The sequence below is a fragment of the Lissotriton helveticus genome, chromosome 3_2, assembly GCF_964261635.1.
Source record: "Lissotriton helveticus chromosome 3_2, aLisHel1.1, whole genome shotgun sequence".
NCBI classification, from domain to species: domain Eukaryota; kingdom Metazoa; phylum Chordata; class Amphibia; order Caudata; family Salamandridae; genus Lissotriton; species Lissotriton helveticus.
The window spans coordinates 79,245,307-79,269,450 of NC_136062.1; the positions used below are offsets into that span (position 1 = coordinate 79,245,307).

A 24,144-nucleotide genomic window follows, 5' to 3' on the forward strand; every position below is an offset into this window, starting at 1 on the left:
AGTAGGTGTGGGCGGGACTCACAGGGCCCGATTTACAATGGGCCACGCACTCATGGCGGAGGACCTGCAGTTGTGGGGGGAACTTCGTACTGCAGTTGCTCATTGTGGCGAACCCTCCATGAGTGCGGGCCCCAACCATGACTGTGGGCCCTCCGACACAAATCCGGGGCCTCCACCACAAGTGCAGAGACCCTTTGTGAATCGACCCAGCAAAGTTTCACTCTACAGAATTCCATGGAGTTACATAAAAACTCAGTGAGATCACGCAAAGTTTTGCCAATGGGCAGAATGATGCATGCTGCACAGTGCAAGCAGTGCTGAAAAATCAACCGGAACGGCACTAGGCAGTGAGGAAGAGCACGCAGCCATTGTAGTTGATTTTGTTGACGATTGAGTAGAAAATCTATTTGAGCAGCAAACATTCTACTTGAGAAGCAGCTTTCTCACCGCGACCCCAACCGACTCCATTTCTAGAGGCTTGTGAGGGAAAAATTCCGCTGTGTACCTATTGGCCGAATTTGGCTGGAACTCCGCATTACCCATATTGCTTCACCCCTATTTAGCAAAAACCTGGAAACCATAGTAAATAAACAACTCTCCCTCACTTGGAAACTAATTTCATCTTGGACCCTTGCCAATAAGGTCTTAGAGTCTCTTCTAGTACTACAACTGCACTGATGGCAGTGCTGGACACCATCAGACTCTCGCTTGATGGTGGTCTTCCTGACATGTCGGTATTACTTGACTTATCCGCAACATTCAGCACCTTGTCTCATTCCAGCGTGGGTCAAGAGACTCACTGAGACTGGTGTCTGCGGGAAAGCTTTAGAGTGTCTCTAAAGCTTCCTTAGCAATAGGATGCAGGCAATACACATGGGATCAAGGGCTATTGATTGAGTCAAACACTCTTTAATATATATGTAGTCCCACTAGCTTGAGTGGTGAGATTGTGTAGCTTTGAAGTCATCTCTTGTGCAGATGACACGCAATTGATCCTCTCCATAGGTCCTAATCCTGAATCTACAAAACATAGATTTGGGGCATGCATGTGGAAAGTTGCTTCCTGGATGTCCCTAAATTGCCTACAGTTGAACAGTGACAAGATCTTGCTGTTCGACAAGGCCCACTCATACTGGTTGGATGACCGGTGGCCGCCCAAACTGGGCGTCACCGCAAAAAGGTAGTATAAAATCTTGGCATCTTGATTGTTGAAAACCTGTCCATAAGAGAGCAGGTAGGCTCCACCTGCGGGACTTGTTTTAGAATCATGCCCATGGTTAGAAAGGTTTTTTAGTGGTTACAATTACATACCAGAAGAACTTTCACCCAGGCTCCTATGGTCAGCCGACTGGATTATGGAAATACTCTTTTGGTTGGAGAAAATGAATCTCTTCTATCTAAGCTTCCGGAGGTCCAAAATACTGCTGCTCGCCAGGTCTGCAAACCCCCTTCTGGTCTCATACAGCACCCACTTTAAAATCTCTTCATTGGCTTCCAATCAGGAAACACTCTATCTTCAAACTCATGTGCTTAGTGCATAAATCCTTGTTTGGTAAGGTTCCTTTATATCTTCAAAATAAACACCGTCCATGTATTCCTACCAGACATTTGAGATTTAAAGACCAGCTCTTGATCTGTACCTTGTGTATTCATGCAGCCAAATATGGCGGCCGTTCTTTTTACTATCTCAGCCCACATCACTGGAATAGACTACCTCATCGCATCCGGGCAGAACCGGACTTTGCCAGCTTTACAAAACGTGGCTTTTCTAATATGTGAGTTTTCTATACTTCCTTATTCATTTGGCGCGCGTTTCAGCGCCGAGATACCCTTTTCCGGGGCGATTCGCTGCGCTATATGAAGTCTTTATAACATAACAAGAGTAATGTGGAATCGCCAAATTCCACCAATTCCACAGGCAGAATGAAACCATCCACCCACATCTACTCAACAGCTATCTTGGAAGAAAAAGAATTAGCACAGTCATAGGTCATCTCCAGGTTTTAAAGTTGAGACCTATTCACTTTGCTAATGCTTGTTTTGTTCAGGTAATTGCTTAAAGAAGGTATTTGTGTTTGTATTCTAAATTCTGAATGGATATCACAGAGTAGCTTCCCTAAAGGCTCCTAAATTCTATTTTTTTATTTGAAAAGCAGCTGCCATTATTATCACATTCAAAGTTATTCTTTTCCTTGAACTTAGAAGGATGGAAGACTGAATTGGTCCTGCAGTGACTAAAAAACCCAAGGTAATCACACACACACACACACATGCCCTTTAACACCCCCAAATTTTCTACTTTGTACATGAGCATCTGGCCTTCAAGTCAAACACATCTATTACTAGCTGATCACGTAGTATCAGCACTAAAGTGTCACTCACTGCATGGTACAGGTCTAGTAGCCAGGTACAGAGCAAGAGCTGGTCTTTCGATCTCCTTTTTATTACTACAGTAGTCTATGGAAATAGAAGAAGATACAGTTATCCTTTACTGTTTGTTGTACTAGCAGCCCTTCTTCCATTTCCAAAAACTGTAATGGAAATAAAGGAAAGACTGTGCTTCTCCCTCATGGACGCCATGCGTACACCTCTCTAGATAGTCCTAATGCAGACAGACAGATGAGTAAGGTAAGGACTTCATCCCTAGCCCACACCCTCTCTTCACTCTACCTGAACTCTGATAAAATGTGGGGACCGGTACACATTTTATTACACAAAAAGCATTGTGTTCAGTCCTGGGGTCAGTGCAGGATGCAGCCATTGCCCTTTGAATGTCTCATTTGTCAAATATCAATTATTGCTGTAGTTGAGAATAGAGGAGCACTATCTGGAATAGTGGAATATGTTACAGCTGGGAATATATGTGCCTTGTGAATGTTAATATATCATACAGGGATATCAGTGGATAGTGGAAATCAATAAGACATTATTGAGAAAGCTCTGTAGATGTCTCAGCAGTACAACAGGTGTATGGAGCTGGTCAGTACCATGGTTCATTGTAAGAACTATTTTCATATTTCAGTTCTCTCAGGAAATATGTATGATGTGATATGGTGGGTGTTTAGCTACAGTGTAATAGTCTTGTGGCTATCTCAATCTGGGAATATGGCCCCACTGTGCAGGTCAATATATGATGCACAATAAGAGCTCTGTGAATATCTTCATACTGCGGCATCACTGCACAGTGCTATTCAGTAGCGGCGCTTTGTGACAGCGATGTGAATGGCTCAGTATTGGGATACAAGTGCACTGTGCAAGTCAAACCTGAGGATATTTAGTGAGCTATGTGGATGTCTCTGCACTTTTATATACCAGCACTTAGAGAGATGTATTGTGTTTCATTACTTGAATGAGACCAGTGCACATTGAAAGTCAGACTAGTGATAATTTGTAAAAGGTATGAGGATGCCTCAGTAATTGTATAGTAATTTATGACAGAGGTGGTAGGCTGGAATATTACTGGGGTGGTGGTGAATGAGAGAACCCTGGAGATGGCTCTTTGTTGTGCTAGCAGTGCATGGGGAAAGTCAAGCCCTGTGAATGTCTCTGCACTGAAATAACAGTGCACTGTGCTGTTCAGAATAGATATATTATGTATGTATGCATGTTGTAGGTCCGAGAGATTAGAAAGTCCACTGAAGAAAAGTCAGAAATGTGCTCTTCTAGGACTACTGATATATTCTAAATTAAATGCTGACTTTTCAGGGATTCACAAGCTATCCCTGGAGTACTCTTGGACAATTACAATAGTCAAAGAATTTCCAGCGAACTCAAACCCTAGCATACACAGAATTTCTACTAGGTTCTACTGGCGAAAGTGACCGAGAGGTTTGTGCACAGGTCAATTTCTAATTTCATCGAAGAAAATGGCCTGTTGCACAGTACTCAATCTGGTTTCCGTGCTAATTTTAGCACGGAGACTGCCCTCCTTGAAGTCACGGACGCCATCAGGGAGGAGTTAGACGCGGGAAGAAAAGCTATGTTGGTAATGCTTGACCTGTCGGCGGCATTCGACACCGTACCCCACACGCTTCTCCTTTCTAGACTCTGGGACTTTGGTCTGCGGGGAACGGTGTGGAGTTGGCTCAAATCCTTTCTAGCCGACCGCCGACAAACAATCTGGGCGCCTCCTTACTCCGCCGAGATGTCACCGCTAGAAGTGGGGGTTCCCCAAGCTTCCATCTTGAGCCCCCTCCTTTTTAACATCTTTATGGCTCCTCTGGCGGTGGTGGCGGAGTCATTCGGCGCTCGGATTGTTTCCTACGCCGATGACACCCAACTCCTGTTCGCGAGCGACAGGGGTGGGTTGTTTGATTACGCCCAGGTTAGGGGCTGTCTGAGTGCGGTCTTTGAGTGGTTTGGATGTCATGGACTGAAGTGCAACTCCGACAAGTCGGAGTTGCTTTTCTTTGGCTGCACCTCCGAGCCAGACTGGAAACCCTGGTGGCCGCAGGACATGTTCCCCCCTGCCAGTGTGTCCTTGAAGGCCAAAAATCTGGGAGTCATTATCGACAGTGACCTATCTTTCGGACCACACATCTCTTGTCTTACCGGGAAATGCTTTGGCATCCTTCGGATGCTTCGTAAATTCCTCCCCCTAGTGTCCATCCAGCACAGGAAAATCATCGTCCAGGCGCTAGTTGGATCTAGGCTGGACTATGCTAATGTTTTATTTCTGGGACTTCCCAAATATTTGGTTAGACGCTTACAAATTGCCCAGAATTCAGCGGCCCGAGCCATTTTTGGTCTCCCAAGAAGGGCCAGAGCTGCGGATCTTCTTTCATCTCTACATTGGCTACCCATCGCCAAAAGGATCCTTTTTAAAACCTTGACCACGACCTTTAAGGCCTTACATGGCATAGGCCCTAAATACATTGCAAAACGACTTTCTTGGTACCAGCCCTCTAGGTCCCTTAGATCTTCTTCCCTATCCAAAATGACCGTTCCTATTATCAAGCGCGCCAGAGCAGGAGGCCGGTCCTTTCGCTATTTAGCTCCCCTTGCCTGGAATGACCTCCCGATTTCCTTAAGACAGGCTTCCAGCCTTTTTTCCTTCCGAAAGGCCCTCAAAACATGGCTCTTCCCTTAACTGGCTTTTGCTGTTTTTATGTTTCCTTTCAGTTGTTATTTTGCTCCCCTCTGGTGGGTACCTTCGCTAAAGCGCCGGGATGCTCCGTGGAGTGGCCGTGCGCTATAGAAGCACAAAATTAACATAACATAACATAACAGGTGGAAAACTGTGCACATGAAAACCTGACTCTGATGTGCACTTGTACATTTAACTTCTCATTTCCTATGTGGAAACTATTCCTCCTATACTTCCAATAGAGGTAGAAATGTTCACTACACATTCCCACCCTGGAAACACACTTACTCTTGTCCTTGAAAACAGGACATTTGCATACTTTTCAAGAAGAGGAAATAATCTGCAAGAAGTGTGTGAATATTATCAAATATTCAAGTTTGTAAGGTAGAACCTCAATTAGTTGCCTACAAACCTTATCCTAGCCCCAAATATGTGAATATAGAAATGCCTCCATACTGGCAGAATATTGTATTTACAATTTCCATTTGTAATCGAAAAAGTCTGCCATTCCATATTATGTGCATTACAACTGCGATATTTCCATTGCAGATGTATTTGGAGTATTTAACTACACACCTTAATTAAAGCTAGGAGCACAACTACCTTTGAGACTTGGGCCTTACGATCCCCCATGAGACCACCCCAACAGGGACACTACCAACCACAGCGCAAACCACCATAACCCCAGAAAAGACCTGCCACCGCTGCAAAACAAACGTACCCCCTGTGATCCTCCTCTTTCCTCTCTCTCTTCTTTCCACCTCGCTCAGATTTTCTACACCTCTAAGCAAGACAATGTAAGGCCCACATGAGAACAAGTGTATAAGATGAAATGTAACCATAACTCTGTAACTAAGACTTCCTTGTATCCTATAGATGTTTAGCGAATGTACAGTAAAACTCAATAAAATACTTTCAAATGGAAAATGTTTCAGCACTGGGAGATCAGAGAAAGTTGAACCCCAAAAAAGAGGGACACTGTGAACCTATGTAGAGGATTTCGTTTTTAAAATGATAACTGTATGAATCGACTACGGATGTAATTTCCCATAGGTTAAATTGTAATAATCTTCCATTTTTAAGTGAACAATAAAAATACATGAAATATTTATTAATGCTATGAACAATGTGTGTTACTCTCCACAATACCGATCACTCAACAGTTCCTAATCCCGGATGTACGACATTACAACGCATGCTTTTACATCGCATGCTTTTACAACGCGAGTTTTACAACGCATACCATTACAACGCATAGTGCTTTGGGGCGCTGGATAGTGAATTATTTAATTTACTATTCCAACTCCAGTCCCCGTGGATAGTAGGGAAGATGTTGGATAGTAAATTAAATATATTCCCTATCCTAGAGCGCCCCCCAGCGCAATGCGTTGTAATGGTTTGCGTTGTAAAAGCAGCGATGTAAAAGCATTGCGTGGTAAAAGTTGCATTGTAAGTGATGTTTCCCCCTAATCCCCACTCCCTTTGTCATAACACCCTACGCAGGGGGGGGGGTGCACATAATGCTTCATTAGAAATCATAGAACTGGCTCATGCTTATAAATTTCATAAGGTGCAAACAGTCAGCACTTAGGTGATCTCTTGGCACTGGGGATTGAAACCACGAAAGCATTTCATAGATAAATAAAACAAATGGTGAAGGCCGCTGACATATCTGAGAGATGGCAGCTGCAACAGACTTTATGCAGTGGAATGGGTAAAAGCCCACCTAATGATCATGCAGAATATGATGGGAGTTAGTCTACGTACAGCTGAAGTTGTTACCCAGGTGTTTGCTTAAGGACTTTGAAAATATATGGGGATTTTATATGGTGTGTAAGTCCCAAACTCAGCAGGTTCTACCTTTGGATTTTAAAATCAGGAACACTGTTGTTTTAAAACCAGATGGAACTTGTACCAAAGCGAGAAACACATTCACTGTGAAGAATGAACATAACAGTTGGAAGCTCCTTAAAGATTATAGTTGGACAACAATGAAGGGGAGAACTTGAAGTTTCACAATTGTTCATTAATTGTGTAGTCTCAGAGAGAGAGAGATTGGAGTAAATATGTGTTCAGGTTTTCTCTTTTCCAATAAGGGATCAGTGCTTCATGAACTCAGATGATTCTGATCACGTTCATGATGTACATTAAAAAAAAATTGAATGCAATTTTTTAGAAAAATTATAGATTGGAGGATACTGACATTCTCTAAAATACGCCACTGTCAATACTTTGTATTCTTGCTTTGTGGAAAATTTCAAATTTCTGCTGGACGGATTACCTTTCTGTGTAATGTTGAACTTTTGTGTAATGTGTTATTTGTCCAGTGCTTACTCTAAAATGAAGGTGTGTAGTTGCATATGGTGGGCAGACACCCTCATTTTAGAGTACTAGGACTTTACCGTCACCATCAGCCCTTGACCAAAGGCAAGAGAGACAAAGGTAGAACAGGGAGAAAGGAGGAGGAATGGAGAAATAAGAAGGGAGTGACAGAGGGAGAAAGCAGAGATGAAAAGGAACCCACAAAAGTGGTGAAGGCGCAAGAGGAGGAAGGTGGTGAAAAAAAGGCACATGTGGTAGAAACCAGACTAAGCAACATACGCATTCAACAGCGCGTAGCAGGTTTTTTAAAGAAAACGTTGGGCCCCAGGATCTATGTTATTATAAACTCAGTACTGCTTTTTCACCAGTGGTGTGAATTGTAAAACAAAGTAAATTGAAGAGCTTCCTAGTTTTGAGGCTAAAGTTAATCTTGCCAGATACTCTGTAATTCACTCTACGTGAAGGCCTCTGTAACATCTCAAATACATTGGCATGGGTTACAATGATTATATTTTATTAGATTTCTCTTTTATAGAACGCTTTGTGATTTATACAGGGTCCCTAGTCCTATAGGGCACAAAAATCGTCAACCCAAATGTCATAAACCAAAGTCAAAGGGTGTCTGCTTCGGGAGTGCGTCACAGACGCAGGACACTAAGATAGCAAGAAGGCAGAAGAAATGTTTTGCTAAAATCCAACCAGCGTGCGGAGAATAAAGCTATATTTAATTGAAACCAGGTGAGGACTGAATGAAAGTGATTTTGTAAATGAAAGAGATGAATTAATGTTTACAGATGTAATCATGAATATAAATTAAGTTACTTATTATATATACTAGCTGCACCTGTTTCAACATGGAAAGAGAACTATAATTTACTAACTTCTTCCTTATGCATTCACGGCGCCTCTCAAGCTTACGCATCTAAATCATTTGTTTAAGGCTGGATCAGATTTTTGACTTTCCTCGAAGCTATTCGTGCTAGAATATGAACAGCACCGAATGTTTTTATAGTCTATTTCTATTATAATCACAGGGTACACGTGCAGACGGACTGCAGTGCTTCCTTAAATAGGAAATCAGATTTTCGGAGGAATTTGTCGTCCATGTTTTTGTAACATTCTTGGGCGTTTTTGTCTCAATCTACCAGCTAATGGTAAAAAAAAAAGCAAAACAACTGAAAATGGCCAGTAAGGTCGACATTAGTGGGATTTTAATATTAAACTGGAATACCTCGCGAGAATATTACAGCCAGAAGAACATGGCCAGGCGTGTATTTTGGTATACAACAATGTTGCTTTTGTGTCTTTTTCTTAAACATGCAGCCCTCTACCCAATGTAAATTAAAGACCCAAATAAAAAACGACAGGAGATTTCCTTATTCACAATGCGCAGAACTCCGTCAATTGCTCTGTAAAGTACGAGCTGCCTCCCTCCACATTATGTATAACTACATGGCTGTTACCAACCAACAACAGCACAGATTTTTATCTGTGCCATAGTTGAAAATTCAAGGGGATTTCTCACGAGAAGCATTTTTGTCAGTGTTCCTCGTCATTCATAGGACTAGAGGCACTACAAGTTCTTTCGTTCTGGTCTACTGTAAGACCTGGAAGTGGAATATGCAGTTTCCAGAGTTCCTGATGCTACATACGTCTTGAACCTCCGCCCCTCCATACTACAGTGTTTTACCTAAGTCTACGGGAAGGTTTGGACCAGGAGCCTGCGCATTTGAACCTTCAAGATGCTAGAATCTGCTGCTTCCAAACAGATAGCACTGACTACTAGTATTCATAGAACTTTAACCTGCTATTTAATTCTTACTGGTACAGTGATCATGTAACCAGGAACTGCAGTACCCATCAGGCATTGTACTGGGGAACCTGTATTCAAAAAGTCATCCAGATCCAAGCCGAACCAGAACCAAATTGTATACATCGCTGGAGAAAAAAGCTTTCATATATAGGCAGAGAGCAGTGAATGAATGTCAATGCTAAAAGCAGATGTGGATACAAAAGCAGAAGACCTACATCTTTTTGGGCAGACCTAATTCCAAGATACCCCCAATTGCCCCTCAAATGTACACCTTACTTAATCATTCTTAAAGCCATCCCTGAATTACCTCCCAACACAAGCAAAGACTCTGAGGCCCTAAAAAACAAATCTGTCCACAGCTGCAAACCAAAGCTGGGTGGCCCAAGAACCTAGCTCAGGAGGTCCTGTCGGTGAGATCTCTGTGTCTTAGCATCCATCCTAAAGATTCTCCCCGGGGCTGTGTTTTAGTGAATTTCAAGAATCTCCGGATCGTTGAATTGTTACTATGGCACCTAAAAAGCATAACACCACCCGAATTGTTCCTACATGTAGACCATCGAGAATCAGCTTATTGTTCACCTGAATTAAAAGCTGATCAGTTGCTGACGGTTCAGCAGTGTAGAAAACAGGCCTTGGATCAGTTGCTGTTTGCACCTACAACCTTCACTGTCTGAAAAAGTTATTCCATTTTTCGATAAAGATGGAAGATTACTGAGTATTGGCTCCTAGCAGGATTACGCCAAATGCTGGCATTTATATCTTTCAATACATCTGCTTCAATATCGGCACTTGACTCAAAACCAATGTGCCTACTTGGGGATCAGCTCTCTTCGTATAAACTATAAAAAACTCCTTACTGCCTTACACTCAGCGTCTATCAAGGACTATATCTCCTTCAATATAGTTTACAGAATTCAGCATTCTATACATTGTTGTGTTCCAGATTTTATTCCTAAAAGACTAGGGCCTGATTACAAGTTTGGCCATCCTGGAGCGGGCTGCCACACCACCCTCACAGGTGACAAGCAGTACTCTACAAATCCACCTTATATTGCATTTCACTAGACCAGTACACTTGGAAACTCATTTCAATAAATCTGGTAAAGTTGAGTGATACAAAGTGGGCGGGAGCGCGAGAGCCTCATGGGTGGCTTAATATACTAGAGGAAGAAAGGAGAGATATCCATTCTTGTTAGAACATTGTTAGAGAATTTATAGCTTTTGCAGCTAAGCCAAAGGCTGTTGGTTGTGAGCTGAACCTGCTTCCAAATAAAGCAGCCTTTTCCACATAGGCGAAGTGTGTCTATGTTCTGGCCCTCCCACAGTTGTGTATTTTACCCTTTCTGCCTTTTTTGGTGTATGCTTGTACTTGTTTTTGTGGTAAAACGTAAGCAGAGTTATTATTTTATCTGACCATTAGGGTTTCTCATAGGAAACGTACAGTGAAAGTCGTTTTTGAGGGCTCGTCACTGTAGATTCAGTCCAACATTATATTCTTGCATGTATCATGCTTAAATAGTAGGCACCCTACCATGTGGGCTACGAGATCTACTTAGGTGGACTTATATAAGATTTAAATGTAAATTTCTGTCAAAAAGAGTTATTTTGACTGGCTTTCCTGCTGGTTTAAAATCGGCAAGAGCCAGGCAAAATGGTAGCCTTGTAGCCATGTTTTCTTTGTCCTTCTAGTGGATGGCAAAATAAGTGCTGCCGTCCATATGAAACATTTTACTTTCAATGACACTGGCATATTTCTGTGCACTGCATACTATTGCCTTACTATAAAGTTAAATATGTCAGTTGGTGATTAGTCAATGTCACCATGTTTTATTGACCATAGCACATTGACGGAGGTCTGTCCACTAGTGTCCCAGTATGCAGAGTTAAAAAAAAACTGCAATACCAGTTGGCAAAAACTGGAGGTGAGCACACAAACACAGGCATGTGTACCAGACAATGAACAATGCTTCAAAACGATCATGCAATGGGTAAAAAGTGCAATCTAATTACGTTTCCCTAAGAAGAAAAAATATATTCCATTTGATTACTTTGTTTTACTTAGAAGTGCTTCGCTTACTCAAAAACCTTCCAGGAAAAAAACACTTTTACTCTGAAACACATGCAAACTATTTGAAGGCAACAGCTGGAAGTGATAATGTCTTCCATATGTGTGGATGAAGCATTCCAAGTCATATGAACTGTGGATGTCACCGTGTTTCAAAAAATATTTTTATGACAAGAGGCTATCACACTTTAAAACGTCTGAAACTATCCTTTAGTGCGATACAACAATAGGGTACTATGAACTCTTTTTATATATTGTAGTGGATGATTTGAAAATGCAAGGCGTAGAAAATGAGATTCTGAAATTGAAGAAACAGACATAGAGATTCGTGAAAAGAAAGTGCTAGGAGAAGAGATCCTGCAGAAACTCTATGACTATATAATCCTCTGAGGGGGGAAATCAGGGATAACAATGACTCGAATGGTTCGAAAATATGGTGCGCTGAGAGTCCCGGTGGGCATCAAGGAGTACTTATGCAATAAACTACCTGGAGACTTCCTGAAGGAGAACACAGTGCCCTTGCTTGTTGTTTGGCTCATTCAAGACACACACCACTCCACCGCTGCACCGGAGGTCTCTTTTGCCCACATCGCCTAGCGGCAGGAGCTGCTTTCGTCATTGGGTCAGCGCCAGGCGGCGCATTCAAGGCGTGCCCAGGCCAAGGACGGGCCCGTCTGCGCCCTTCCAAGGCAGGCCAAGGCTGGGCCACCCGCCTTGGTCCCATGGATTGGAAACCAGATAAAAGAACTGGTAAGGAACCCAGTCATATTAATATCTAACCATAGTCAAAGCATAACCGATTTGCTGTGAAAATGGGCAAAAGAAAATTAATACTAAGTAATGGAATCTCCACTCGTAAAAACGTGCCAATTATTAACTATCTGAAAAGTGTTATGGGCCTGATTAATAATGAGATAGTCCAAGTGGAGGAGCGGTTGGCAGCTACAAAAACAGCATTAAATGCAGCCCAAAAAGAGTCAAAGTCAGACTTGGTCTATCCTGTGAAACCTGATTCTGCCTCTGAAGACCAAGGCACAAGTAGAAGTAAGGAGGTCTATATATCTAATATAGACCGTCTTATAAAAGAGAGCCCATGCATATTGACACTCCCACTTGACATATATATTTTATCAGATAACTCTGAATAGGTTTCCCCACTGGCGAAAAAGAGCAAACAGCAGCCTGTAAATACGAAAGTATGCTCCAAAAATCAGTCGAAAAACTTGAAAATTAAGCAAAAAAGGGAAAAATAACTAAATTTGAGGCAAGAGGGACAGGGAATACGAAGCAACAATCTACACGCAAGGCATTGAAACCAACTTAAAAAAATTACAGGGGAAAATCGACAATATTGAAAGGCGACTTATGTCGGGAATTAAGTCAGTACAAAAAGACATTATTTATTTAACTGATTTGGTCACAAACTTACTGTCCACGAAAAAGTCCCAAAAGGTAATGTCTGGTAGTAACTCCAATGAGAAAATGTAAGCAGGACATAGCTCCCTAGGTGAAATTGGAAAAGCTAATTTGAAAACGGCACCCCAAATAAAGAAAGCACTTAGAGTACAACCTACTCTAAAATTAAGCAATAATTACTTACGTAATAAACATTGTTCATAAATTAAAGATATTGGACACGAAAAAGAGCTTTTCATGACCTATCGATCTACGAAGCCTGATGAGGTTTCTCTTCATCTACCCCCCCCCCCCCCAGGCAACTCCTTATGTTATTGCTTTTAAAAAATTCCCGAAATTAATAGCCAATACCACAGAGACTTAGGGGACTTTAAAGAATCGGGTTATGTATTGATTTACTTCAAATTCTAACTGCTGCATTAACGTGTTTTCTCAGAACATATTAATGTTAAGAAGAGTGAGTTGGGTGGGCAGTAAGAAGAAATCATGCAAAGGATATTGTGTTGTTGTGAATTTCCGCAGTCTGGAGGTGGTGGGGTCTCTGACTGGAGAAATATCAGCTAAATATGGCCATTTAATCATCTTGATGGTATTATCACTGCTGTTCCACTTGGCTATTTTTACAAACCTAGAAATGAGCCCCCCCCCCAATAACTAGTAGAAACTTCCAGAACATGAATCCGTGTATGATACCATCCATGACTAAGACGTTGTAGTGGAATTGATTGACTGCTGGAGGATGTAGTGCAATTGAAAGGTGTTACTCATGTCTCCCCTCCTATCAGGCCTGTCGTTAATAATCTACATGCTCAACATTACATGGATCCTTAACCATCAAGTCATAGAATGTTGCAGGGGTTAAAAATAAGCTACACGATAAGGAATGGCTTAAAACGATACAGAATTGTACTCCAATTTTACTACAAGAATCTTGGCTCACAGAAACCTTTATTATTAATGGCTCTAAAACTAGTTTTACTCAAGCTATCCCTTCGAAGGCAGGAAGAGCAAAAAGAGGTTTAGCAGCTTTAGTTTCAGTAACCTCACCATTGACACTACAGAGAGTCTACACTAAATCACAGTGTTTCCAGTTTTTACTTTTTTGCATTAAAGGGAAACAGTGCATAGTAGTGATACATTTTTATAACAATGTCTTTGACAGTACATGACATAGGGTAATTACGTCACTGGAAGAGGATTTGTATGATATTTTAAAAGGGCTGGGGGGATACTACTTGCTAATCTAAGAGGGTAATTTTAATTGTGAAATGTGTAAAAGTCTAATAGGGGAACAACGGTTATAGTGATGACTATAGTGATCCTAGCTCAAATTTTTCACATAATCCTTATGGGGAAGCGATTAATTCTGCCATGTATAAGTATAATTTAGAAATTATTGAGTCAGGTGAACGCAAGGGAGAAACTGTTGCCCAAACATGTGAAGGGTTGAGGTCTTTGTCGCAAATTGCGTAGTTCTAGTATCAGGGAACTGCAAGGGTCTTGTTGAATAAAAAATTATTCAGGCAAGCCCTTTTAGTGACCACCATGCACTACTCCTGATACTGAAATCAAGCTTGTATCAACAAGAGAAGGCACTCGTTCTCGCAGCTGATATCAAAACACAAGGAGAGAATGGGATTTCCATTAAATGGTCAGGTGTTAATCCCATAGTTTTTATGGAAAACATAGTAGAAAAAAAACATGAACATGTAAACATTTGTTTGGATAGATCAACCCTAAATGTTGATATTGTTAGTGCATTTCATAATATTGCTGCTGTAATTTCTGAAGACTTGTAAATAAGAAATACAAAAAATATTGATCACTGCCCTAGATGGTTTGACCAGCAGTGCTCCAAATTAAATAAGGAATTAAAGGAAGCACTAAAAGTAAGACCGCGGGATAGAGAGAGAATTTGCACTTTTTGGAAAAGCTATAAACAAACTTTAAATTCAAGAAAAAAAGAAATCCAGGAGAGGGCGTGGGAAAAATTGATACATGCAGCTGAGACACGTGATTCTATCTTATTCTGGAAAACAAAAGACCAACCCTTTTTTTAAAGATGTATCATCCCCTAAGATAGAAACACTAGTAACTCCTGAGGAATGACTGACACGTTTTGAAAACATTTTTACTCCAACAGAAGAGGTCTCTATGATTGATGACAATAGTAATTTTATTTTAGTGAACACTGTTAAGACTGCACCCATCACCCTAGACGAGATTAAAATTGCCCTAAAGAAAAGCGCACGTAGTAAGGCTGCAGGACCAGATGGGGTCACTATCGATATTTTTAAGTCTAGCATCGACTTATGGGCCCCAATCATAGTAAGCCTTTTTGTTGCCACAATTGGGGGGGTGCTACCTGGCACTTGGGTGGAAAGCACAATTGTCCCCATTTTTAAAAAAAGCCATAGAGGAAATGCAAAATGCTACCGTCCAATATCCCTACTTGATTCTACATCAAAATTGATGAGCAGAATTAAGTTAGACAGACTGGAATGCTGGGCATATGAGAATAACATCTTAACTGAGCCCAGTGTGGATTTAGAAGGGGTATTGGGACAGCTGAGCAATGCTTTAATCTCAAGTTATTGATAGGGAAATATACCATCGCCAAAAAAGGCCAACTTCATTTTTGCTTTTTTGACCTTACCAAGGTGATACCAAAGGGGATGATGGACGGACGGAGCGTTTGAGCAAATCAAACACCCACTCCCAGTCAACTGATCTGACTTTAATCCATCATCATTCTTTAGCTCACTCCACTACCCCAGTTCAGACATGGCCATATGCAAATCAGTCTGACCCTGTGCCTCATGGGAACAGTCCAGCCCAAACTGCCAAGCCATATCTTCCCTGGACCGGAAACAAGCATCCTGGAACCAGTTTCGGATTCATAACCCTCATCAGCCAGGCTATCTTGAATCCAGTGGCAAAGTGAGCAAGGGGCCCACGTCTGCGCATACCCTGCCAACTTAGGGCGAACAAAGCAATACCAAAGGGGATGATGGATGGAGCGTTTGAGCAAATCAAAGACTGATTTGCATATGGCTGGGTTCAAACTGGAATGGCATGGTGAGCAAAAAACCATGGATTTAGGCCCAGATCTCTAAACTGGGGTGAATGTATGACATTGTTCTGCATTCTGTCCATCAATTGTTGTTTTTGCATTTGTAGTTGTCACCCTGAGTGGGACGGGTAAGCTCAGACATGAGTCCCGTGCTCTCCATGCCATTGGAATCAAGCTATCCTGGCTGATGAGGGGTGAAAGCTCGAAACCGGTCCTAAGATGCTAGTTTCCAGTCCAGGGAGGACCTGGCTTGGCAGTTCGGGCTGGACTGTTCCCATGGGGCACAGGGTCAAGACTGATTTGCATATGGCTGTGTTCAAACTGGAATGGCATGGTGAGCAAAAAAAAGATGGATGTAGGCCCAGATCTCTGTATTGGGGTGAATGTATGACAATGTTCTGCATTCTGTCCATCAACTATTGTTTTGTTTTTGACCTTACCAGCGCATTTGATTTAGTTAATCATGTGAAACTGTGGCAAACACTGGAAGGGATAGGTACCCCACACTTTATTATTACTTACTTATCGCAAATTTACGCTCACATACTTTCAAGGATTCGTTATGGCCCAAAAGGCGAATGCCTCCTCATTTTAGCGTCACCCGTGGGATTAGACAAGGTTGTATCCTTGCACCTCTTTTATTCTCTCTATACATTAATAATGTTGACTTTTCACTTTAGAATTTAAATGCTGATGCCCCCACTGTAGGTAAATACGTAACACCAGTACTGCTATATGCAGATGATGCAGTCCTATTATCTAGGACTGCTAACAGCCTTCAATGCTTGATAGACACTTTAGAAAATTCATGACTGGGAAAGATCTACAATTAAACCTAAGTAAAACTCTTGTCATGACTTGTGGGAATATCAAAACAAAGAGTAGAAACCACTATGTGGAAGGTGTATATAATGAAAGGACAACATCATTTTCATATCTGGGACTCCTTTTTAATAGGAATGGTACCTTGGGCGCACATACCGACCTATATAAGTTAAAGTTTATATGATCAAGTGAGGCTATCTTTAGATTTTCAAAAGAAATTCGGTAATAAGCCAGTATGGGAAATCCTTACATTTTATAGGAGTAAGTGTATCACAGGTGCATGTTATGGAGCAGCATCTTGGGGGAGGGCAAATACCTCGCTGCTCCAAACCCTCGAAAATACATTTCTAAGGAGGGTGTTGGCAGATCGCAATGCAACCGCTTCACATATAGTGCATGAGGAGATGTGTGTACCCTACATTAGTGATTTCATTAGTATGGCTGCCCTCACACTGTGGTACAGGAAATGGACTGAAGATGAGACAAAATTCACCAAGGAAATAATTATGGACTGCCTCGCTCTTGATTACTGTAAAAAAAAATCGCTTGGCTACAGTATATTTATAATCTTTTAACTGAGTGTAAGGTGGTTCCTGACTTTTATGACCCCATACAATAAAGGGGAGTTAAAAATGAGGCTAATGATTTCTAGGCAATCTATAAGAGATGCTGAGACAAGTACACAATCAAGTGTTAGATTATTTTGTGATGGCCCACTTTTGTTGGGTATCTAACCGTACCTTGTCTTTACAAGAAATGTGCAACACAGATTTTACTTAACAGGGTTAAGGATGGGCACCTTACACTACCAGATCGTATAATCTAGAATGGGTAAGTGGAGCCTTAACCTTCTAGCTGCCCATGTGATGGAAAGTCTCTTCAGACCACATTGCATTTTATACTCTTTGTAATTTTTATCAGGATATCAGGAAATCCTTTATACGTCCGTTATTAATTGATAATACATTGTATACTTGTACATTTGCTTTTAATAATATCTGTAGTGTGGAAAATGAAAACACATGTAATGCAGTTATTCTTTTTATCCAAATGGCAATCAAGAGAATAAAGGATCTTTCTTATCTGGAAGCCATAATATAGGAAAATCAATAGATCCTTTCTTTTAATGACTAGGTTATCACATTTTTACGCGTGAGTATAGCTACTGTATTTTCACCTATTCAATATACCATACAGAGTTATAGTCCACATAAATACAATAAGTAGTAAACTAAGAATTTACTTATAATGAACTACAACTATGCACTGTATTTTATAATGTCCTTGTGAGTCTAAGTTTACATAATTATTGTTTTTTTAGGTAAAGAAATTATTATGCACTGATTTAGTTTTTATGTGTTTTAAAAATCATTTTGGTGCAGTTCTCTGTATAGAAAACCACAGGATGGAACATTATTATGTATTTAATTGTTTTTAAAGTGGTTTTATTGTGTAGAAATGTTTATGTGAAGAATGCTTTTATGGTTATATAGTATATACTGAATAAAGCTTGATTGAATTGAATTGAATTGAATTGAACGCAGTCCAGCAGACGGAGAGCAGGCAGGGTGATGCAATTAAAAATCTGTCAATAAATGTTGCTGATGGAAAGTGGATCTTGGAAAGTGTGGGGTCTGGGGCATAAATAGCCTCTCTGCTCCCCATCTTCCCCTTGGAATGGCCTGCTTCCAGCTTGAGGCCCAGAGAGAGAGAGCCAACTGCAGGTCCAAAGCTGCACTGCTTCCACTGACTGCTGCTGCCAAGAGACTGTTGCTACTGTCTTCCATGACTGGGAGTGTGCTATCAGAAGTCTAGACCCATGCGTCATGACCACCAAGACCTCCTAACTTACAACATGGACTTCTGGCGCGACCCTCACAGTAGAACCAGTGAGTGATTTTGTGACAGAAACAAGTGCATTGACCAAAAGAGAAAATGTGTATTTTTTTGCACAGAAACGGTAATTTAGAGTGATTTGTGTTTGGCCTTCTGGTCACATGTATACATTTCGGTAGTACCACACTACTGGTTATTCTCTTGAAGTCAATAAAATGAGTGCAATAAACAACTTTAATGCAGTATGGAGAAATCACGCAGAGTGACATGAAAACCTTAGAAATTCACTCAGAAAAACAACAGTGAAAATTAACTTATTGTTATGAATACAAACAAAAAAAGCATTGAAATTCACAAGTTAGGGTTAGTACCACAATCCGTAATTTGCACACCAAATGCAGTGCTCATGACATTCACCTTGATGTAACAGAAAACATTATAAATGTAAATAATTCAGTCAGCCAGTCAAAATATACATTTATTTAGACCTTGGTGTTTAAACATTTGTGCAATAACACCGCCTCGTAGCACTTATCGTACATTATAAAAACATTTCTATTAAAAACCAACCAAATTCATAATGAATAAAATCAATGTAAGCATTAAAATACTAAATTCTTCTCTAAAACTTCACTTAAAGAGAATAAAACTTAATGTGCGGAATGTTTAAAATCGTCTTGAAGCACAAGCTAAATCCAAATATCCTATATTAAAAAATAGGTTATCCATATTTCTGCAGAATTGGCCTCATTGGCACCTTTCTTTAGGCTAAAAATAACAGACAATCTACTAAAACATGCACTAAATCCTCTTTCGCATTGAGGCCGCATCTACAAATTCTGTCCGTACCTAGGAGGGAGCATTGTGCTTGGGAAAATAAAAACAGATTAACCCTGCATCTACATATTAACAGACACCGTCTTAGACATACATTTGGAAGGGCTTCAAGGTATGGGAATGTTTAGTCCTCAAGCCACGTATTTATCAAATGTTGTAAAAAATCTTACAGCTGATTTTACGTCATAATACTCTTAACACTTTTAAAGAGACGACTAGAAGTGTAGTATTATTTGTTTGAGTAGGAGTTATTACTTAATCATGTTGTGCTTTTACGTGTTGCAACTTATTGGTATAATTACTGTAGGGCAGTAAGCTTTGCTTTTGGTGTGTGAGTTATGGTTTGGACGGCTGTTGTGCATGTTACGGGCCATGCCGTGCCTACTTCAGTGGTTTATCAATTTTAATTCATAACCATAACCACACTTTAACAGTTTTTTTAGTGAGTTTCTGAGGTCTTCGTGTGTCTTTTGTAATTCATATGTGCACCCTGTAGGAACTTCTGAGGTTTTTTTTACATACTTTAAGATGTTATTGCCAAAACTAAACATAACTTTGATTTAACCTTTGATTTTTCTTCCTTTTTTAATTTTTTTATTTTTACATTATATTCTGCATTCATCCTTTGACAATGTGCACTGGCAATTGGCCTTTGGATAGGCCCTGCTCTCAACCCTCCATGGGATCATAGACCTGAAATAGACGTCAGATGAAAAAAGCTCCTGCATCCAATCAAATGTGTTTCTTATTAAATTTGGTATCACTGAACTATTTGCAGATTAACAGTCCAGATATCTCTATCTCCCAAAGTTAAATTGAGGTATACAAAAATAATTTTCTAATGCCAATTTCTCAAACGCTATTGAAAGGATTTACTACAAGCCAAGCAAAAGAACTTCCATGAGTAAAATTCTACTTGCATGCCAAGTTTGGTGTGCTTTAGCACAGCCAAAATGTTTGTAGGTGAGCCAATGGCTTCATATTGGGAAACAAAACTGCAAATTACATCCTTTTTTACCCCGGCTTGTTTTTGTCTCCTTGGCTTGAAAAATCTGCCCAGAACTTGCCATGCCAAACTCAAATGAGTTGAGAATGTTTTTGGAAAGCTTTGTGCAGATTCATTTAGCTGTTCTTAAGTTATTAGCAAAATAATAAATGCCTTTTCAAAGAAAATACCTACCCCTAACTACAGAGGCATTCTCCACTAGAATAAGTTATTTTTGTCTGCCCTTTAATGAAGTGACAGCAGAAATCACAATGTCTACCAATAGAACAGGAATAATGGTGGAGACAAATTTCCTCAGCACAGAAAAACGAACACCTAGCTGCTTGGGGCAGTAATAAGGGCCTGGGTGTTTTATTTCTTTTCTAAACTGAATATAATCTCAATGAACCACATATTTTTATTCAACATGCATGTCCGAAATGTCAGCACTAACTACATTATCTAAAGTGCATATGTGCATTTGCGACTCTTATACCAAACTCATGTAGGATATTTGATTGCTAAAAACAGAATACACACTAAATCTAAAATTATGGTATTTTACGGATGTACGACATTACAACGCATGCTTTTACATCGCATGCTTTTACAACGTGAGTTTTACAACGCATACCATTACAACGCATAGCGCTTTGGGGTGCTGGATAGTGAATAGTTTAATTTACTATTCCAACTCCAGTCCCCGTGGACACTAGGGAAGGTGTTGGACAGTAAATTAAACGTATTCCCTATCCTAGAGCGCCCCCCAGCGCAATGCGTTGTAATGGTTTGCGTTGTAAAACCTGCGATGTAAAAGCATTGCGTGGTAAAAGTTGCGTTGTAAGTGATGTTTCCCGTCTTTTACTAGCATCAACTATAAGTGCCATCATTACTCTCTCTGGAGCTAAAATTAATATAAATATTTAGACTTTTAGGGAACGACATAGAATTGAATCTTACTTCTGAGATCGCCTCTTCTGAGTGCAGTGCGGATTCCTTCTTTGTCACCTGATTTGCTGACAAAACTGTGAACTCCAAGAACATCTACAAGTGAAAAGACCACAGATAGAATAGTAAAATGTCAGTGGTACTCAGTGGAGACATTTCATGGTAACATAGCGATCACTTCTTGACACAGCACAGTAGTTAAAAAAACCTGCAAGTGCGGATTCTCCTGTCATGACATTATCACCATACAACAAGTGAACCAGTTGATGGCATGCTGGGTCATGATTTCTAAAAGTATCAATTCAAACCATATACCCTACAACAAAGTGTATTTTGTAAGTCTCAGTAAGTATGAAATTCCATCAACAGGACCTCTGTTGTAATGGTATACACTCACACATGAAAGGATAGTTCTGTATGGTGTTACCTTGTACGGGACGAAGGGCACAGAGAGCTCTAGATTTTATAATTTTTAAAAGGCAGATTGTTGGCTGCTATCAGATGCATGTTTCGGGGAAAAGGAAAATATATTGTGGGTTCTTAAACTGTTTTAGTTTATGCTTTGAAATAGGTTTCCTTCAAAGGCTTTTATATCTGCATTGAGTAGAGATAACATAAAGCACAGTGAAAATGACAGAATCTTTTGAAATAAAACTATACATTGCAAAGTAAGCCTAATTCAAAACCAGATGTATTGTGTTTTTTGCATACTTTACGCCCAACCTATAGTATGCGACTATATATTTTGAGTCAATGTGTTACATCAATATGCATTTTCTTATCCTGCTCTATAGTTACAGAGTTTATACATTATGAAAGTGAGGTTGCAAGGCTTTTGTAGAATTCTTTGGGCCTTATATTGAGGTTCAATAACAAGCAAGAGCTGGCTCTAATCAGTGAGGCTGAGCACTAATACCAATATAACAGAACAAAATGCCTACACTGATGAATGATTCAAACACTTACTGTGACTCAAACAGAAGAACAACTTATTTCCACTGGAGTTTTTGCTATTTAATAGCTCTTTTACTCATTTTAAATAGAAACACGAAAATACAAAAGTTTATACACTTTACATTGAAAAAGCATTGGACACAACATATTTCAAAAAGAATAATATAAACACAGTCACTCTATTCAAACATATCACAGTCATTCAAAACATATGAACCCACTCATACAAAACCTGGCACACTCAAAAGTCCCGCTGTGTCAGTGTAAAAGGAAGAGAAGAAAAAAGATTCGAAATTGCTCTGTGAATCAACACATTAGGTTATCAATCAGTATAGCACGAAAATATATATTCAACACACTTTTCTGTTTTCTACACAATTTGAACACAAGTATGTACAATATCATGCAATTTAGAGTGAAAAAAATTTCACTCCGCGTTTAGAACTTCATAGCAGAGCAATTCCTAGGATAAGGGCCTACGCGTTTCGAATCCCAGCAGATCAAAGGGATGGGATTCTCATCAGGGCCAGCAAGTATCTTACTCATATGTGAGACGTGTTTCAGAAGTTGTGGAGAAAGGAAATTCTCTCCGTGGGGATGGAGTGGCCACGGCGGGACCGACGAGATTATTCACTCGCAGAGAACCAGAAATTCTTTTTAATGCCCAGGCATGTTTGAATGGCGAGCAGGTGAAATTCTGGCTGTTTGGCGGAATTCAGGACGCTTATCTGGAAGACATGCGCAAACGGAGGTTTTATTTTGAGTGGCTTGACTGCTCACAGCGGTAAAGTCGGATCTAGAAAACGGTCGGGAATCAATCACGAGGGCCAGCTCGAAGTGTGCTGGCGGCGTACACGGAGCACTACTCACTCACGCATGCGCCGTGTAGAGATGCCATCTCTACACAAAAACAAGCCGGGGTAAAAAAGGATGTAATTTGCACTCCATCCCCACGGAGAGAATTTCCTTTCTCCACAACTTCTGAAACACGTCTCACATATGAGTAAGATACTTGCTGGCCCTGATGAGAATCCCTCCACTTTGATCTGCTGGGATTCGAAACGCGTAGGCCCTTATCCTAGGAATTGCTCTGCTATGAAGTTCTAAACGCGGAGTGAAATTTTTTTCACTCTAAATTGCATGATATTGTACATACTTGTGTTCAAATTGTGTAGAAAACAGAAAAGTGCATTGAATATATATTTTCGTGCTATACTGATTGATAACCTAATGTGTTGATTCACAGAGCAATTTCGAATCTTTTTTCTTCTCTTCCTTTTACACTGACACAGCGGGACTTTTGAGTGTGCCAGGTTTTGTATGAGTGGGTTCATATGTTTTGAATGACTGTGATATGTTTGAATAGAGTGACTGTGTTTATATTATTCTTTTTGAAATATGTTGTGTCCAATGCTTTTTCAATGTAAAGTGTATAAACTTTTGTATTTTCGTGTTTCTATTTAAAATGAGTAAAAGAGCTATTAAATAGCAAAACCTCCAGTGGAAATAAGTTGTTCTTCTGTTTGAGTCACAGTAAGTGTTTGAATCATTCATCAGTGTAGGCATTTTGTTCTGTTATATTTATATTGAGGTTGGCTGAGCGGGAGTCCCACTGAAAACTGATGGGCTTGGTTGCGGAAGCGTACTGTACCTACGGGATGCAGGGGACTAATACCTTAGGTCTAAGAGAGTTTTGGAGTTGCCTTTGGCTTGCAGAGGGGTTCCTCTATCCTATGGAATTGGTCTCTAGTCCGGTACTAGTCGCAGTCATGCAATTGCACGGTGGTTGTCACCGGTGCAGTTTATCACACCTTTGCTTTGTGCAGGTCCTGAAGTGGCAGACTTGTGTTTCTACTTTGTCCTTGGTTGCAAGTCAATCAGTTCTGAGGTTCTGGTGCCAGAGGGGCCCCTTAAATCCTAGATTTAGGTGTTTTAGGTGGTGTGGGTGCTAGTAGACAATGGGCTACTAGTGCAAGCGGCTAAT

At 40.4% G+C, this 24,144-nt stretch overlaps 1 protein-coding gene across 1 annotated transcript in view; it reads right to left on the reverse strand.

Moving 5' to 3' along the window:
• Positions 1–24,144, reverse strand: part of LOC144826224 (tropomodulin-2-like) — a 322,058-nt gene that overhangs the window by 51,702 nt on the left and 246,212 nt on the right. Inside the window, exon 5 of the mRNA XM_078684601.1 lies at positions 21,219–21,302. Coding sequence (XP_078540727.1) covers positions 21,219–21,302 — 84 coding nt within the window. The remainder of the gene's footprint in view (positions 1–21,218; positions 21,303–24,144) is intronic.